The 18,759-nt window shown below is 42.3% G+C and overlaps 1 protein-coding gene across 1 annotated transcript in view; it reads right to left on the reverse strand.

The window, feature by feature from the left end:
* Nucleotides 1-18,759, reverse strand: part of CADPS (Ca++-dependent secretion activator) — a 145,466-nt gene that overhangs the window by 46,444 nt on the left and 80,263 nt on the right. Inside the window, exons 16-19 of the mRNA XM_009707883.1 lie at nt 11,525-11,631; nt 10,312-10,320; nt 5,727-5,883; nt 4,594-4,735 (exon numbers count right to left, since the gene is read on the reverse strand). Coding sequence (XP_009706185.1) covers nt 4,594-4,735; nt 5,727-5,883; nt 10,312-10,320; nt 11,525-11,631 — 415 coding nt within the window. The remainder of the gene's footprint in view (nt 1-4,593; nt 4,736-5,726; nt 5,884-10,311; nt 10,321-11,524; nt 11,632-18,759) is intronic.

Below are 18,759 nucleotides of genomic sequence, written 5' to 3' on the forward strand. Positions count from 1 at the left end.
AGAAATAGCAAGAGGTGGACAACATATAAATGTATAAGGAAAAGCAACTTAAATAACTTAGCCAGATGGTAAATACATAAATCAGAGGACCTTTGGTTTTAATATTAAAATTCAAGAAGTGACAGTGTTATATTAATAAAAACACTGTATTAATAAAATATGACTTCTAGCGTAAACAGTATACTATATTCACACGGAAACATATTTCTTTTATACAACACATTATTTTGCTGATGCAAGGATATGTTGCAAGAATAAGTTAGTACTCTTAAAACAAAACAAAACAGCAAAATAATGGAGTATATTATGTTAACATACAGTAACTAATTTAAAAAATATTCTCCTGAATTGACATGCACAGTTTTGCAGGTTCAACCGATCTAATTATCTGACTAACAGTTGCAGTGAGCCCTGTAAAAAATGATTAATATTACCAACAAATGTTTCAGCCTGCAGTTGCTCAGACCATAAAACTACAGGTCCAAGATGAGAAACTGTTTCTAGAAGCCAGCCATGCCTATTTAATATAGAAGGCTAAATATAACCTCAGCCATCAGGCAGGGAATGTGGGCAATTGCATCAACAAGATGAGGGCTGTCTGATTGAAGACGACTCAGATTCAGGACTGGATCCTGATATGTTTGATAAAAGACGCACACTTTGGAGCTGTACTGCTTGTTTTCTTGGCTTCTTCTGATTCACTCCCGTTTCTGTCTGTTAGCTGTGTAAACGGCTTTCACCTGTACTGTCTGCTGGGAAATTCTTGGTGCGAACAGACTGGCAACATACCCCTGGACAACATCCCAATGCTCACACTGTACTGTAGCACCGATCGCAGAAAACAAGTCCAATTGCACAGGGGCTGCTCCTGTAGAGCTGCCCTAGTACTGAAAGGAGGGCAGAAAAATCACAGTATTTTTACTGAGTTGCCTCCTGATTTCAGAATAGAGCCAAATGAGACCCTTGCCCATACTTACATGCTCAGGTCATACAGGATGCCTGAAATGATTTAGTGATGGAAGACACAAACGCCTGTCTCTTCCATCACTATAAACACTTACTGCCTTACTGCCTAGGCTGAGCAAATGCTCAAGAGCAAATCTTTTCACAAAAGCCTCGATGTGAAGCAAAGAGCTTGATAGTGAAGTAGGCAGTCAAATCTGTGCTCTTCCTGTGACTGACACCCAGAATAGTAACAAAAATACTCATTTTCACTACAACGGTGCTTCTTTTAAGGGGAAACATTTTTCACTAGCATTTTGTAGTAGTACAACTTTATAAAATGATTACTAGAATCATACTGTTCAAGTTCTTACATTTATATTAATGATACATTTAGAAATACTTTTTGCAAATGGTTAGCGAGCAATTAATAGATGCTAAAGCCAGGACTACAGCGCAGTAGAGACAGCCATAGGTCAATGAGTAATGTCCTACTCAAGCGATTGAAACTGGTTGTCATTGCACTGGCTTTAGCATTTGCTCAAAAAGATCTTTCAACACAGACACACATACAGAGACACACACACACACACGTACGTGTCTGCTGGCTGCAAGATAGATCAGCGTTCTCTGAGAAGCTAGCATGAAAAAAACCCATTGCAAACTCTACTTTTCCAAGACCTCTCAACTCACCAGAGAACAGACCTACTCTGTATCCTCCGTATTTGGATGACTGTGCGAAGGACAAGTGTTCCACATTTCTCTGCGTGGATTCATACAAGCACACCAGCTGCTCTAGCTATAGGGCACGGACCCCCTGCAAATTCAGCAGCTCTGCAGAGGCAGATTACATAGCCCTCATGAGCACATTACATCGATGCTTTCCCCCCCCATGTTTCCAATACTTAACAGTATCTCTCTCCCTGGTTGTGATTTCCCTACCTAACTCCTCGTAGCATAAGGTGCAGAGTATTCAGCAATGAAAATAGAAGAAATACATGCTTGCAAACTGCCATCTGGTCAGGTTATGGAGGGCTACATATTTCAGCCTTCATTGCAAGCACAAGCATAGAGAAACCCTTTCAAAAGACTCCATGTTGTGGAATAATTTCTTGGCTAACAGGAGATAATGAGATTTCCTTCTCACAATTCACTGTAGAGATCCAAAGCAGGACAACAGCAAGCTCAGTGGAACGGACAGGCAATGACGATCTACCTTTTCTGGCCAACCTGAAGGCCTTTCTTCAAAGCAGAGGAAAGCCATGGAAAAACATACTGCAGTGTTCTCAGTTCCCAAAAAGCTCTGCTGGAGAGGTGGCAATGGAAGGGCATGACTTGGATGGGAATTGGCTGGTCCAAACCATTTGAGAATCGGTGGCCAAAAATTCAACTGTGCTGCAGTATGGACGTGTCGGAGGAGAAGGCAGTAGATACAGGAGGGCAAATCAAACAAAGTAAGACTCTGATCTGAGCTCCTCTGCAAGTTCACTGTTGATCAGACAAAGAGGAGCAGGCGGTCTGCCCAGGAGGCAAAAGATGAAGATGCCTTAACGTTTAGTTCTGAACAGCACATCGAAAGTGTCTTAAGATCCTAGGAACGACACTCCTCTTTTCCCTTACACTGTTATGTGCCACTCCCTGTGCATTTGCTGGTGCCCTCCTTCACTGGGTCACGTCATCTTAAGGTAGAATTGCAACTTGCACTTCTGTGTGCAAGACACAAGAACAAAATACCAACTAGTGAAAAAAACCCCGGAGTGCATCTTTTCACCAGATGGACACAAGCTTCTTGTGAAAAGCACCCACTTCCCTGCTGGAAGAAATCTTTTAAATACCCAAGTCTGTAAGACAGATAGACCAACCTGGGCTTTTGCTTGAAACTGCAACACTCAAAGCACTCTGTAACTGGAACTCCAGAAGGGAGTATTACAATACAACCAAGAAAAGATCTTTCATAACTATCAAAGATAACTTGAAAATGTTAGATAATGACATAGCCAGGGACAAAGCATTCTGACAGGCAAGTATCACAGCCAAGTACTTACGGATATCTATAGTCAAGCTACTAAAGTCATTAAAAGCCAAAATGATGTCAGCTTCTGACAAAAGATAAAAGCAGAACAAATTGCTTATTGACTGCTTGACTGAGGTGGACAGGTACACAGAATTAACTGCCTCTGTTTTGTAACAGACAAGGAAATACAAACATACTCATTGCTAAAGCAGAGCTCTGAAACTAAAGTTAATGCTAACTTCGAAGTGCAATTCTGCTTGAAGGAGTGGCTGTAAAAATGGCATTCTCCTACTCGAAAGATCTATTTCTTGTATGTTTTCTGGGTCACATCTGCTTATTTGAAACAAGATTTTTTAGGATTTTTAATCCTGTTAGCCTGCAGACCAAAGACAGCAAATGGAAAGTGAGAGAGGCTCCTGAATGCCAGCCACTTAACCCCACTCAAAACAGAGGGGATGATCAGGTGTCAAGAAAAAGCCTGAGATTTGGCAGGCAGAATCCTTACGGATGCTGAGGATGCACAAGAAAGAAAGGAAAAAACCTGGGTACTCAGACTCCAGGTTGCATATGGGAGGCTGGCTGCCGAACAAAATCTCTTTTCCTTGTAAACGGAACATATTTGGTGTGAAAAGCCCTGAAAGACCACACGTTCTTTTATACAGCAACCTCTGAGAGCGCAGTGCCACTTAACTTTGTCTGGAGAATCACCAAAAAAGCAGGGAAAATAGTATCTCCAGAGGTCACCTGGTCCCAATCCCCTGTCTCAGGCACCACCAGACTCATGTTGCTTGCAAAGGGTCGATCCTTCTCTTTTCATACCTTTATTAGAAGGAAAAGTCAGTTCTTTTCCTTCGTAGGATCTGACTTGGCTTTTAAGAGCAAGCATGACAGGGTTCAGCAATGCTTCAAAACCTGTGAAATAACAACAGTAATCCGAAGCACATGCCACATTTTTATCATTCACCAGCTCCTGAGCTCTGTTTCGGTTTCTCTCAGGCTACTAATTTCTTGCTGGTAAGTTCCTAGTTCTCCCAATTTACTAATTGATTCTGCTTGAACCACCTCACCCATGTTTCACTATGGTTTCTGCACGCCCAATCCTACAGGCAATGGAGCTGGGACTTGGTAGAGCTGCCTGGGACCCAGGGACACCCGTGGGGCTGATGCGAGAAGCCCAATGCTGCACTATCCCTCCATGGACTGGGTGGAAAAAATGAGTATTGGGAAGAGTAAGTACAGCAATGACTCACACAGGTTATAGGGCTGGACTGAACACAGCGAAGCAAGGTTTTTTGTTCTGAAAAGGAGCTATTGGAGTTCAAAAGCAGCATTGGAAAAGGCCTTTTAGAATGGGATCCAAAAAGCCATGCCAGCTAAGAAGGTTTTCACATTTTCATGCTTCCATGTCCAAAGGCACACGCTTCAAACTGAGGCAGCAATGCATTTCAAAAAGCTAATACCATTTCCCTCATTAACTTGAAAACCCTGACGAGATCAGGCCTTCTATTTTTAGCATTAAACTAGAAAATCTAAAGCACTTTTCTGCATGTCCAGTCTAATGTTTGCTAATTCATCTCTGAATGAATCTCCATCCATTTGCACCCAAATTCCGATTGTATCAAAGGAGGTTTCCTTACTTTACTGGCTCCCATGACTCCCGCTCAAAGCCCCTGTGAATTGACTGTGCAATTGAGGACTCCATCAGATCGACATATCTAACAACAAGTGGAGCAAACAGGTCTTGGAGGTGTTTGTGGAATTTTCCATTGCACAAATTATCTAGAATAGATAAATAAAAGTATAGTAAGACACTACTGTTACTAAAACCTCTGTAACAAACCACAGCGTGGCACTTCATTACACAACAAATTTCTCAGTGAACAGGAAGAAACTTCAAGAACATAACAGGAGCTGGCATCAGGTACCAGTGTTCAAAAAAAGGAATGGCTTCTTACTCCAAACAAATAAACAGACAATGAATCTTCTTTTCCATTAATGTCAAACCTACAAATACATTATTACTTCCTGTGAATAAAATGGATATCAGAAATACAGCACGGCAAATATTATGGCTTTAGCAGGTAGGAGAATCATTTCTTCTTTGGCTACTCCCTACCATGATGCTGGAAATCGCTCTCTGAGGATAAGTCCCTGGCTTTTTCATGTGGTCTTAGAAAGATAACTGGGGCCCTGGGCTGGGACCTAACTGAAGGCAATGTCAATTCTGCCACCAGCTCCCCAGGGAGCGGTCGGACCACCCGGGCGAGTGCCAAATCCTCACGGGTTTTGAGGGCACGGGCCCAAGTGCTTTGGAGAAGAGTCTTATTTCACAAAGCACTATTCTTCTGAAGTACTCCTGCTTCCATTTACTTTAATATTTTCCTTGCTTCATTAAAATCTTTTAAAGCAAGGACTGTTTTACTCCATGTTAAATAAATGCAGTACACACATATAAAACGAAACACACACTCAATGACAGTGAGATAGAGTACTTAATTCCCTGCTTATCAGGCAGCCATTACCAAAAGACTTGAGAAGATGAAGCAAAATAAAAGTTCAACTTCTCACCTTTGACTGAGGCATTTGATTTAAGGGGTGTCTGTGTGCTTTTTTCTAGTAGAAATGGAACAAAATTAAGCTGATGCTAAAAGAGCATGTACTGTAAATCTCTACCCATCTCAGTTCTCTGTGCAGTATGGAGAGGTTGAAAGTATTATCAGTAACCTGAGCTGCCCACGGAAAAAAGAAATGATCAAAATACAATACATACAGTCACTACGGAGGGAATCGTTTAGAAGCTGAAAGAGCGGAAAGCTGTCCCAGGTGTCTGGGGGTTGCACCTCTAACGCAGCATCCATATCCACTGCAAACAGTGACAGGAAGGTCTCCGCATGCTCAACCATTAAGTCTGACCACCAAGCAAAGGCCTTCAGAGTTGGCAGAAAAAGATAATAAAGAAGTATATTAGTTCTAATAAAGCACAAGGAAAGATGTTAGGCCACATATCTCCAAAAAAAAAAAAGAAAGTGCATCCCATGGAAACTACCTTTATTGTAAAGAGAACAGTGCTTTAAAGTGCTAGCCTGCACAGACAGTGCTAATCACAGGAATTAGGCACTGCTATTTTAATACAAAGGTTTCTTGTAGAGGATCTATTCAGAACTCCACTGTAAAGGCACGCAGCTGTAACATGGCAGAGAAGGTTTTGTCTGTTCAATTTACAATAAATGACTTAATTCATCTTTAATTATGCTAATTGTCAGAAAAAATCAACTAATTCTAAAGTATAGAAATTCAGGAGTTTCTTCACTGTGCTTGTGCATTTTCTGCTGTGTTTTTCAACAGTTTAAATTTTATTTGGACTCACAACTTCTGTTTGTCTATTTGAAAAACTAGAAGCCTAAGACATGAAAATCTATCCTAAATCACTCACACTCTCCTTTAGAGATATTTCAAACATCACCAGTAAAAGTTATTACAGCACTGTTCATTTTACATGGTTAGCTATACACACCCATAGAAACGCACGACTACCTTCATAATGCTACTGATTAGGAAACCGATTACAAAGCTCTATTATCAACATGCCAAGATTAAAAAAAAAAAAATCTATGGCAAGCCTATATTTTCACAGAGGCAGGAAAAAAATATATCTAAACTTGAAAACCAAAAAATATCAGTGAAGTAACTCATTCTCATGCACATGGGTCCTTAAAATTGACTGTACGGGCTCTCTGACGTGACATTCACATCATACATGGCTCAGATGTGAATGCTGCAAACGCATGCATGCGTGTTTAGTAATCACTTCTGGCTGGGAACATGCAATATGAGAAGTGCTGTCGTTAGGACCATGTGCTGTCATTTTGAAGTGATAGGAAATTACTCAGTGACTTAAAGGATCTAAGAAACAGCTTTCCAGCACTTTGCAAGAAAAAGAAACCTCTAGCATAGGCATGAGACTGGAGATGAAACAGAAAAGACTGGGAATAGATGAATCAGTTAGAAGAGGAATTGCCAGTCGGGGAGAGGGGTTTTTTTGCAGCTTTTAGCAGATGTGGACTTTCACTTTCTCAGGATTCGGTTTTGATTCACTGATGAAGAAGTGCACTGATGTGCAGAGCACAACTCCAGCTGCTGGTTCACTTGGCCATGGAGAGCTCCAAAACCAGGTTACTGCCACGGACCCCTTTAATTCTTCCTGTCTTGTCCTGACTTCTCAGCTGCCAGTGACAATGGCAGGGGGACTTTGGGATTATTCCCACTCCTCTATTACCCCAAAACTTCAAGCAAACTGGCATTGCCCTACTATCATTCCACTAGTTGATATAAACTGGTGCAAAGACATGGATAGGTTGGATGTGGCACTGGGTGTTATGCGCCCAGAGTACATCCAAGATGTAAAATAACCAAAATAACCAAATAACCCCCAAACTAATCTTAGTATTGGGCCTGCCCTGTCATGGGGGTGAAGATGTGGATGAGGCTGTGCCATGAAGGCACAGCTTCAGCGTGCCCAGGGGCAGGCTGGGCAAACGCTGTGCCTGGGGCAGCAATGCCAGCAGGTGACAGTGTCCCTGTCGTCATGGCATGGGGACAAGGTGACTACACCGGGTTCTTTCCTCTGCAAACTGTCCCCAGTCCCATGCACATGGAGGAAGGTGTCCGGCACTGCTGCAGTAACACCTGCCCTGGGGTGCTCGGAAAGCTCAGAGGCAGCGGTGATGGTGGCCCTGGGCGTTTGCAGAGTGGTTACTCTGGAAAAGCTGAAATCAAGGCAAGGGAGCCCAGAGGGCTGAGCACATGTGGCAATGGTCTTCAGCTCTTCCTCCCATGTTTGGTGCTGGTGTCCAACCAAAGGCATGGCTGGACGCCTGGGAGTGCTGCATCGGGAGGCATCAAACCGCTGCAAAACCACACAGGAACCGAAAACGTCAAGACCCAGGTCTGCTCCCGATGCCCGCTCAAACCTTCTCCCCAAAGCGCAGGTGGGAAATGAGCGGGTGCTGAGCAATGGGGCTGCAGAGAGTCCTCTTAAAATTAGCAGCGCTCGTCCGTGGTTTTCAAGGAGGGTGCCAGGGCTGTCCTTGCTCTGACGTGGTTTCTCTGGCCGTGCCTCTGCCTGCCAAGAGCCTGCCACGCTGTCACCCCATCAGATACTGCCCACAGGTCTGGGGGCAAAGAGCGATCGCTACGAAGGACCAATGGCAATCGGCATGTTGGGGGGAGGGAAAAGAGGGGAGGCCAAAGAATATCTTCTACAACAAATCCCAACATAAACGCTTCTGAGTCCTGCAATAAAAACCTGCTTCCATGAAAAAGGAAAAACAAAGCTATTTTAAAAAGAAATTATGAAAAAAAGCATGTGATCATTTGTGGAAAAAAAAATATGCCCAAACCAGTCACAGTTTCCCTCTTAACTGGAAAAGTCAAATTTTAGTTGCGTAAGTCTCTAACTCATGTCAGATCCTCAACCTCCTCCTCCCTAGTCTTGGTGAGCAGGACCTTCTTGCAGTGGGAGCAGTAACAACATACTTCGAAAATTTCCTTCAAGATGGTAATATTTCATTTATTTACCATCTACTTACCTGCTTTGCCTAAAACACAATGTAAAGGGGAAAAAAAGTGTGCTTTCTAGCCAAACACACCTATTATTGTATATTTTACACATGGATACACATGTATATATGTATGACCTCAAGGAGTTAAAATACATATATACATATACACATACGTATACATAGAGAGAGAAAACACAAGTTTAAAAATAGGTGAATGGCATTGTCTCTGGCATTTGTCATCAGTCATCCAGAGGAAGGGAAAGGGAGCTCGGAGACATCTGATGGGAGAGATGACACAATGACAGAGACCTCCCGTTCCCACACATTACAGACATAGGCACACGGTTTCTGCTGCATTTCTGCCTGCGCTGGTTTCCTTCCTTCTTACGGGTAAGACAAACCCAACTGACTAGACACAGTACTTCTGTTGTAATATTTTTTTGAACATTTTCCATGCTCTGAGTACTATTTTCTGGGTTCTCATTAGGGAGTCTGCCTGGATGCCCATGTGGGGAAAAAAGGGGCATGTTTTAATCACAAAACCTATTTGTTTTCAGTAAATTAAGGCATTTCTTCACTAAGTGGTGCAATTTAATTTTCTGTTGAACATCCAAAGTAGACCGAAGAGTCGCACCTCGCGGGTTGAACCTCCTCCAGGTGAATGGACAACATGCCAAAAAAAAAATAATCACCTGGAATAATTTGGGGGCGGGGGGGAGCGCAATACCTCAGCATTTCTCATTGCACAGCGAGAGCATGATGTGGCTAACAAGGCATAATAAAAATCAGTGATAAACTACCCAGCCTCTTCTTTCTCTTCTTTTGGGTGCAATTCAAAGTGTGCAGAGAGCTGGCCAACTGCCTGTGCACTGCTGAAATGCCACAGCCACCCTCAGGACAGGGATTCAATAACGTACCAACAGCGCGCCGGGCTTCTGGAGAGATGAATTTCACCCTTCTAGGTCACCGTTCAGAACAGGGGACCGGGATGCCTCCTATCCGTGTTGGCATTAACCTTCTGTCTCTAGTCAAAACCTTGTGACACAAAAGATGCTGGAGAACAGTTTTGAGTCTTCCTCTTGGTGAGGATTTCAGCAGTGTGGCTGGCTGAACACGACCTGGCCCTGTAACTGCTTCCTTCAGAAGTCTGCTATTTTCAAAATAACCTGCATTTCAAAACCAGATCCTTCCTGGCTGGTTGTACATCCAGCCTATGCTGGTCATGGGTGGAATAAAGCACTCGTTATCCTCAGGCAGGTTATCACAGTTCGTGCGCAAGCGCAGCGCTCTCGAATACCCCTTCGCTTTTGTCAAAATGAAGTTTATTTTACTCTTCATCCCGTATATTCTCTCTCTACATATAAATACTGTATATCCAGTACAAGGCACATACAGACAAAACCAGAGGAAGACCACTACCATTCTAGGCACTCGTGTAGTACTTAGTTCATCTCCACCACAGTGTATTAGAGGTCAGGTGAATGCAAAACGACAGAGGTAACAACAGGCTGAGGAGAGAGTCCAGGCAGGTAGGGTTGTGTCGGGATGTAACTGCAGCGCTCGTAAAATATACCCATTGCTACATGCATGGACCGGACTACTATGCCACATCTACCCTCCTGTGTCAGGCTACCAGCTCTGCAAGCAGCCGACTCGAAGTTGCTGTTACATTCCTCGGTCAAATTTACGGAAGCGAGGGCAACCCGGGTCAAATCCCAGTAGGAAACATGGCACTGAGAGGGCATGCACGAAATATGACAGGAGTGACTCGTTTCATTCGGTTTAGTCACATACCTCTTTCCCCTGCCAGGATCATCCAAGATTGAATGAACAGTAGAAAAACAGGGAGGAAATTTAAATATGCAATCAGGCATTAGTTGGGTGTTGTGGATTGTTGTGTATTATTAATAGATTAAATTATACTGCAAATTTAATATACACCGGAATGATTTTTAGGTGATTGTGAAATTATTTATCAAATGCTTTTAATGATAAAAGAGAAAATCGTGAATGAGTGTTACATTACCCACAGTCATAAACAATAACTGTTCACTCTGAATTTTAAAATGCTTAGCTTTTCAATACGTATCCAAGAGCACTAGAGTTATAGAGAACTCAGGGCTCAATCCTGCAAATACTTACATGGGTACGCAACGTCACTTGCTCAGGCAGAAATGTCCCGACGTGCTGAGAGCGGGACTGCAGCTAGCAATGTCAGCTGCCTGTGGGGTCAAGTCTCATGATTTTCTGGTCTATATTTGACTATGACATGGTTTCAGTGGTTTTAAAACACGAATCTCTCCAATAAAGTGCTTTGAAGAGTTAAGAGTAGTTGTATTAGGCCTTAGAAAACCCAAGTAATGAGTAACAGAGAATAATTCATCCTAAACTCCGTGACTAGTAATTGAGGTATTCCCAATAAGCCAAAGCAGAAGAGGCTAACAGGAAACCAGGTGAGTTAATTACATACCGCAGGGGCCCAGGGAAACCCCTGGAAACAACCTGAACGCTGAGAAAGGGACAAAAAAAGAACTGTTTTGTTTTGTGGTGGTTTTCCTTGCTCCAGCTCTGGGAAGCAGGAGCGGTAAGCTGCTGCAGGGACCCCACTAATGCTGTCTGGAGGCACAAACACGTGACATTTTTTGGAAATACGACCTTTCTGAAAAGTGGACAGGCTTGCTCTTGTAGGTAGTTGGTGGTGAATATATTTGGCCAGATTCAGCTCCTGCTGGCACTGTATGAAAGGCTGCAGACTGATGTAGAGGAGAGCAGAACTTACTTAATTCCTCCTTTAGCCCTCCCTCCCCTCTGCAAAAACAATCTTCCTGAACTGTACCTTGCCTTCATCACATTCGAATGCCATTATTTAAGAATACTTTTGGCTTTTAAAGAAGATAACCCAGCACAAGTTGGGAAGACATCACACAAATATATAGAAGCTCCCAGCAAGCCACCGGAGCCTGCCGAAGACCTGGGGGACACGACCTCGCAGGGCACCGCTGCTCACCTCCGCATGGTGTTCTTCGTTTTGCTGTAGGACTTCAATTACCAATTCTGCCAGACGTATTGTATCTTCTAACTTTTTAGCTGGTGTGACTAACCGGCCTACATTTTCTGTAGTACAAGAACTCGAGTTAAAAGGGAGGCAGAATGAAAAGCTAGACGTACAATAAGTTATTTTAGAGGTTTTAAAAAAAATCCCATAATATTCTACAGCTTTAAAGATCTTTTCATGCATATGTTAAATGCTTATATAATTAGTACTGAGCAAACCAGAAAGCCACATTCGTTATTATACTATGAAAATACAGTGCTCCAGCTCCAAATCTCGCAATACTGTCAGAGTTGTTTTGCTTTGTGGTGAGATGGTGGCAATTTATTAGCTCAAATAAGAACATCGCATTCCCTAAAGACAGCATCTGGCCACTAATATACGAACAATATGTATCCTTCAATGTAGATGATGCTATTGTAGAAATTATGTCTATATTATTTTAAAATTCTTTTAAGAAGATCAATTCAAACAGATCTGTCTGTACTTTTAATAAATTGTCTGACTCGAGCAATTTAAATGTCACCTGCTACTGATAGCAAAAACTGCAGGTCTGCCTTGCTCCAGGATTTAACTCCACAAGGGTCAAGGTGTTACGCATGCTGGAGGGAGTGGAAAGTGGCAAATCCCACTAGGCGTTCATAGGTACGATTTATATGGGAAAAGAGATGCAACTTTACAGCAAAAACCCCGCAAACAAACCACAGAGTTTAAATCCTGGAGCTTGGTGTTTAGCTATGTTGAGCTATTTTGCAGCATTTTCTGAAGACTTTTAAAAATAATTAAATTATATTCATCTAGGTAATTTACATTATTAATAACATACTAAACATCGAAGGTGCTAACAATCTGGAACATTTAGAGTATTTCACTAGGAATAATACAGAGAAAAGGAAAATAATCGCATTTTCCTTGAACGACAGCTTTTGCAGAGCTGGCTGAGTGCAACCGAGGAGGTTTCTGTGAGCTGACACCACAGCCCAGTTCCCTGAGGTGTGCAAAATCTCCCTGTGATGGTCACCCTGAGGAGAAGTAGAGCAGGAGACCTGCTCCCTGGGGATCCACCGTCACCATCTATCCCAGGATGCGGCACGTCACCGCGTTAACTACAGATGTGTCCCTCCGGTTAACAACCGGGTGCCAGTCTTGGCTCTCTAGTGCAGCTAGGGCAAAGAACGGCATTGCGCTTTGGTAGCTACACCAGCCAATTCAGACTTCTGCACCGACGTGTATTTTGGCTTTATGAAAGCTGGAGACTTCATAAATGGGTGAAGTACCAAAAACCAAATAGCCAAATGAATCTGCAACTGTCAACGTACAACAGACTGTATGTCCCCAACAGTAAAATGCTAGCAGTGCATACATCGAAGCACCGTTACTAGCAACCACCCTGGGATTTCCAAAGGAGTCCAGCTAAGCCAGCAGCTTGGGCTGTGCTGACATGCAAAGCACTGGCTCAGCATCTTGCTCCAGCCTTCTGCATGCACTAGTTTTTAGGTAGCGTTTAGGTTGTTTTTACTGATGGGACAGAAACTTGTGGCTCTACACAGGTGGCACCGCTCTGCTCTACTGGGTCACCCAGGGAGAAATCCCTGCCTGGCTGAAGGCTACGTGAGCTTCGAGGACTTAATTCTCCCCTTCAAAATCTTGTGTGCTCCTAGTTTTCCCTGAATACCTGTTTACAGGTAACAAATTTCCCATGAAAAGGAAAGTTGTATTTTTCAGAATGGTCACATTTGGGCAGTTGAGTAAGGGGTACACAGGCTGGGTTTCAGAAGAGCTGAAGTCTGGCATTGCAGGTGCCCAGCTTGGCTAAGAGATGCAACATGGTAAAGCACCGTGCAAAGGAACTCTACATTTTTGCTGATTTATGCCACAGATAGGGACCTTGGGGGTTCTTCTCCAGTTTTCCTTTTGTTTCTTGTATCACTGGAAAGAAAAAAAAAATCCAGGTTCCTCTTAATATAATTTATTGGGCAGATACTGAAATTGGAGAACTGCTAGTTAACCCCTCATTCTTTCTCCTATTCAATCCAGCACCTCACTGGCTGCAAGTAGAAAACTCTTCCTTTTGCAAAAGGGAGTCCAAAGACATGTCGCTTAGTAAGCTCTGGTTGCTTCTGCACCTCCGAAGCCAAAGGGAAGCTTTTCCATTGATCAGAGCAGCATTGGGCCCATTCTCATTTGCAACACTGATCTGCTCTCAAATACAGCTAAAAGACAAAAGTGTTAATAAGAACAACTGCTCAGAGATGCTGTCTTTAAAGAAAATATTGATGCTTATACAACTTTGGCAGCCAGCAGATGTCAATCTTAATTTTTTTTCTTCTTATTTTAAATATTTCCCTGGTTAAGTTACTATACATCAGAATATTCTGCTAAGATAGCTGGAGCACTGACAGTTACATGAAACGTATACGATATACTTATCAAACATTTCATCCAACATCATGTAAAGCTCATACATATTTATAGTTTTCATGCAAAATGTTATGCAACAACAATGTTATTTTGTGCTGACGTTGATATTTGAAAATGTTGCATATGTCAGACATTGCTAGACAAAAATGTGGACATTTTGAAATAAATGCTACCTCTAAATCTCTAAAACCTACCACATTGCGCTAGGTATTTCGTATAAAGCTGCACATGAGAACTAGCTTTCTACTGCTACAGAAGCAACTGCTAGACTAGAAAACCACTGAATAAAAGGAAGACTATTACAGTACTTGGCGGCTGTTTGGCCATGCCTTTGAGCATATGATTTATCATGTTAGTCTGCGTTTGAGGAGATGATGGTGGCCCAGCCGGAGGCTTAGGCTTGGACGGACGGGCTGCTTGTGCATGACAGAGAGAGACGCCAAAAGTAAAGAGACAAATGACTTCATAAACAGTGACAAAAAGATGGAAACTTCAAAAAGAACATAAGCAGGAAATCAAATACAAATGGAATAAGCTGCTGGGTTTTTGCTTATTGGTATTCGAAGTATTACACAGTAATGACACCATTTGACAACACATATTCTAGAAGTCAGCAGTTTTGAATATCCTATGGTACTATGCAATCAGAAAGCTAAAAAGTCAATGCAAGTATGAAACTGGACTTCATACAGGCACGTGAGGAAACTGAAATAGGTTAATTCAGTTAAAACTCTGGAATTCAGAAAAGGTGAACTAAAAAAGATGACTTTAAGTCAGCGCCCCAATGCTTAGGTACATTTAGCAATAGAATAATGAGCCACAGGAATTAATTGCTTTGCAAATATCAATTACACATTTTAGAATTAAACGTCACTGTTGGTTAAAGGGAGCTATAAAATATTCTTGTGCAATTTAAACATGTAAAAAAATCTGTCACTTAAAAATGTGTGGTTCCTGATCGTTTCCAGCTCATTTAATTATTTTCAACTTGGAATTCTAGTGGCTTTTATATTCTGGGTTGAATCATATATAAAAACTTGCCAGCTCTATCAAATATGTTACTTGCTATTCCAAATGTTAGAATACTGCAATCAGGACTTGACCCATCTGTCATATAGTTTACAATATCAGCACAGGAAAAATTCAAAGAAAATAGCCTTTCCTTTTACATACACTCAGAGAATAAATTATGTACTGTGAATATATTAACACAATAGTTTCTATTCCATTTAATAACAGTTTTTAGCAGCGTTGTGACTATTTTTAATAATGCCATTTGCAAGGAATCTGGCATATTTATCTGGACATTCTATTGCCAAAAGTCCTTGCCATTTTGCTTGCATTTTCCAGTGGGGGAAAAAAAACACGGTTGGCTTGTGCAAAGTAGATTTCTGATTGCTTTTAATTCTCACAGAATTAAAACACTTACCAAAGTATAATAAAGAATATTTGAGTAAACCATTAGTTAAAGAGTATGAGTTAGGTTGGTTCCCCTCTCCATACATAGATATAGATATACACACGTACATAAACACACATACAATGCACACGTGCACACATACACACATATTTTTAGTCTTTTAAGCTGTGTAATGATTTAATTCAGACTCTCAGATTCAAGCTACTGGTTTCTGGCTTTTTCTTGGTCGTTTTCTGATAACAGGAAAAGCAAATCTATTTGTTCATCTCTGGAGTCACCCTGATCCTTGTTCAGTGTTTACCAAGGGTGGCTTTGTCCCCAAAAACAAACCTCCCAGCCTCAAGTGACAACAATAACTGCTTTTTGGGCATTGGCCTAATGACTTCCACTCTGTGTTTAAAACATTAGCAGGAATTCAATTTGGCTACTCACTGATGGCTCCTGAGCTCAACATGTAGATGTAGGAAGAATATTTTACTGCCCATCGCTATGGAGAGGAGGTTGTGCCAAGGTCCCCAGATGGGAAAGGACAGTGGGATGAGGGGACCACACATCTCCCTCCACCTGCATCTGGTAACCGTGTGGTCTGAACCCCTCGCCACACCAGGCTCCAAAGCTGGGACAGTCAAAGAGAGAGTGCTCCTCCTAAAAGTATCAAAGCCAAGGTAAAATTGCATCCTGGAACTGCATCCCACTGCACCTCTCAGCGCTGTGACTCTCAAGCATCCTTAAATGTGAGTCCAGCCCCTGCATCCCCAACAGCTACCCATCGAAAAATAGATCTCAGACTTCACGGACATCCAGACTCCATGGTGTCAAATGGGCCTGACTTGTACAAGTGTTTTCTGTCCTAGGGAAAAAGTCATTAACAGAGAAGGAAGAGGAGGAAAAGGCAAGAGATGCAGCAGCACTAGGACTTCACAAATCACTAGTGCAGCACGTACAAAACAGCTTGGAGGAGGCTCCCGCTGTGCAGTTGTCAGCACGGTGCCCCGGGGTGGCTTTCACTTCTCTGGGAGGCCTGCGAGAGATTCCCCCCCAGCACCTTGCCCCTGTTCCTGGCATCTCCCCGCCACCACCGGCTCTTGAAAACAAGCTTCCACAAGGGATCACAGCAGGTTAAGCAACAAACTCTTGATGTAATTCTGATCTGGCCCAATCTGCACAAATATTCAGCTCTTTTGTTCATTTAAATTTTTCAGATCCAAATCCAGGGCTCTTGCATGATGGCTGCAAAACCACCTGGAGCCAAAGGAGAGGAGAAGAGTTCTCTCCCTTCCGAGGGGCACTGAACACCCCGTGAGCCCCAACCCACGTTTTTCTTTGTTGCCTCTTTATTGCAAGAAATTTTAAGAAATTTAAGAAAGATTAAGGTCTGGCTAAGGAAAAGGATTAATTTCCTCTGTAAATTTAAATAGAAATGGGGCTGTGACTGCAATGCCCGTAAGGCACCGGAGTGCCAGGTCTCAGAGACGACACGTGAAGTCCCTCTCATGGGGTGTCTCGGCTCCTGCTCGGAACAAGGGAGGTGCATAAGGCTGGATGGGTTTTAGGGCGCTTGCCAGCGACCAGCTGCAGTGCGCGTGGCAGGTTTTGTTTCACTTTGGCTTTTCTTTCTTCTCTGTCCTTTTCCTCTCTAATCGCTCGCCACAGCCAGTTTAACATTAGAAATGCTCTTGTATTTGTTGCTCAAGTGTCAAATGGGTAAGATTCAAACACCTCCGTCACTGAAATCAGAGGCAGATGCAGCTTCTTCCTTACTAACAACCTGACACAGTGCTTTCCTGGACAAACTTCTTCCAAAGGTTTTTACACTTCTGCAGGATACTTGCAAATAAAATACTTGCAGAAATTTGAATTACTTGGCAAATTCTGGGGTTGTACTTGCAATAAGCTTCAGCCTGCAATGAGTATAACAGGTATATTAAAAACTCTTTGCTACTTGGATATGTATGTTGAAAATAATTCATTGTTTGTGACTCTTTACAGACTGGAAGATTTTCAAACTAGATATTTCTCGCTCAGCACCATGATTTCTGCTAGATGGGCTATGAACACATCAGCGACAGTGAGAATTACACTTGCAATAGGAGAAGAGTATTATTGACTTTTCATATTAGTTAAAAGCATAGCCACTGACTCAATGATTTCCTTATAATAATTAAAAATATACGACCCCTGCAAAAGGCTTTGGTATATGTGTTATGTGTGTGTTCATTTGTGAGCCAATCATGAAAATGATAAAAAGAGCTGCTGTTCTCAAGATAACTATAAAGAATAATGGACTTAGCCTGAGGATGGGGCAAAGCAGCCTTTTATTATATTCGTGAAATGAATTTGTGTGTATCTGAAAGGGATTTCAGTGATGAAATTTTTTCTTTCAAAACAAGATGTGTTATCTTAAAAGTAAGAAAAATTCATAGATTTTTTTTTTCAACTCAGAAAGAGACTCTAATTCAGCTCTCAAAACCTTATATACTGAAAAGAGAACTGATCTCCTGACTTTCTGATGATTATTCAGCCTAGTGAAGAATTTTTGCATATCTCATTTGTATCTTATGCCTCAGGCAGCAAGTTGCTCTGCAGTTGGTAAAAGACTTGTAGAAAGATAATGGCACAATGCAGATCTTTGTGATTTCTGAAGCCCTTGTAATAACTTTGATACTGCTTTAAACACTGCTTTTGAAAGGGCAAGAGGAAATCTCGAAAGCTGCATAACGATTCTTCGTTAAACACAACCGAATGCCACTTCAAGGAATGAAACAAATAAAGCAGCGCTTCAGCAGCACATGAACATGCCTGAGTTAAAGTGTATGATTTATTAATTACTTCAGTCTCCACTCCTGCATACAAAGACTGATGTTTTCATACATTTTGCATCCGTATTTATTTGAGGAATGTAATTTTATTTTCTTTTTAAGCTTTGTGGTTTATCACAAATGCTGGGAGTGATTGCTCAGCGGTCGCTGGGCAGATAAATCCCACAGGACCTCCCCTTGTCTCGGACCAGGTTAGTCAACAGGCAGCTCAGCTCCTAATCCTTCCGTGCACTCGCTAAGAGTTACAGATACATGCACAGAGCTTCCCAGGCTGAGATCCAGAAATAGGGAAGGTGAGTGATGTAAAGTGAGCACGGGGACTGTGAAAAGGGTCAGTACGAATGCCTTGAAAAACACCACTGCTTCTTAACAACCTGTTGTATTGCTCTAGTCAAAACCCGACCTCTTCTGCACCCGCTTCCTTGGCTGCGGACACTTTCTAAGACTGCTGGGGCAAGTGCTATGTGCAAGATGCTCCATGGCCGGTGCCAGCCGAGGCTGACGCATCCAAAGCCGCCGTGCTCAGCCCC

This window comes from Cariama cristata, unplaced genomic scaffold, assembly GCF_000690535.1.
Source record: "Cariama cristata isolate BGI_N322 unplaced genomic scaffold, ASM69053v1 scaffold6619, whole genome shotgun sequence".
Taxonomy (NCBI): Eukaryota; Metazoa; Chordata; class Aves; order Cariamiformes; family Cariamidae; genus Cariama; species Cariama cristata.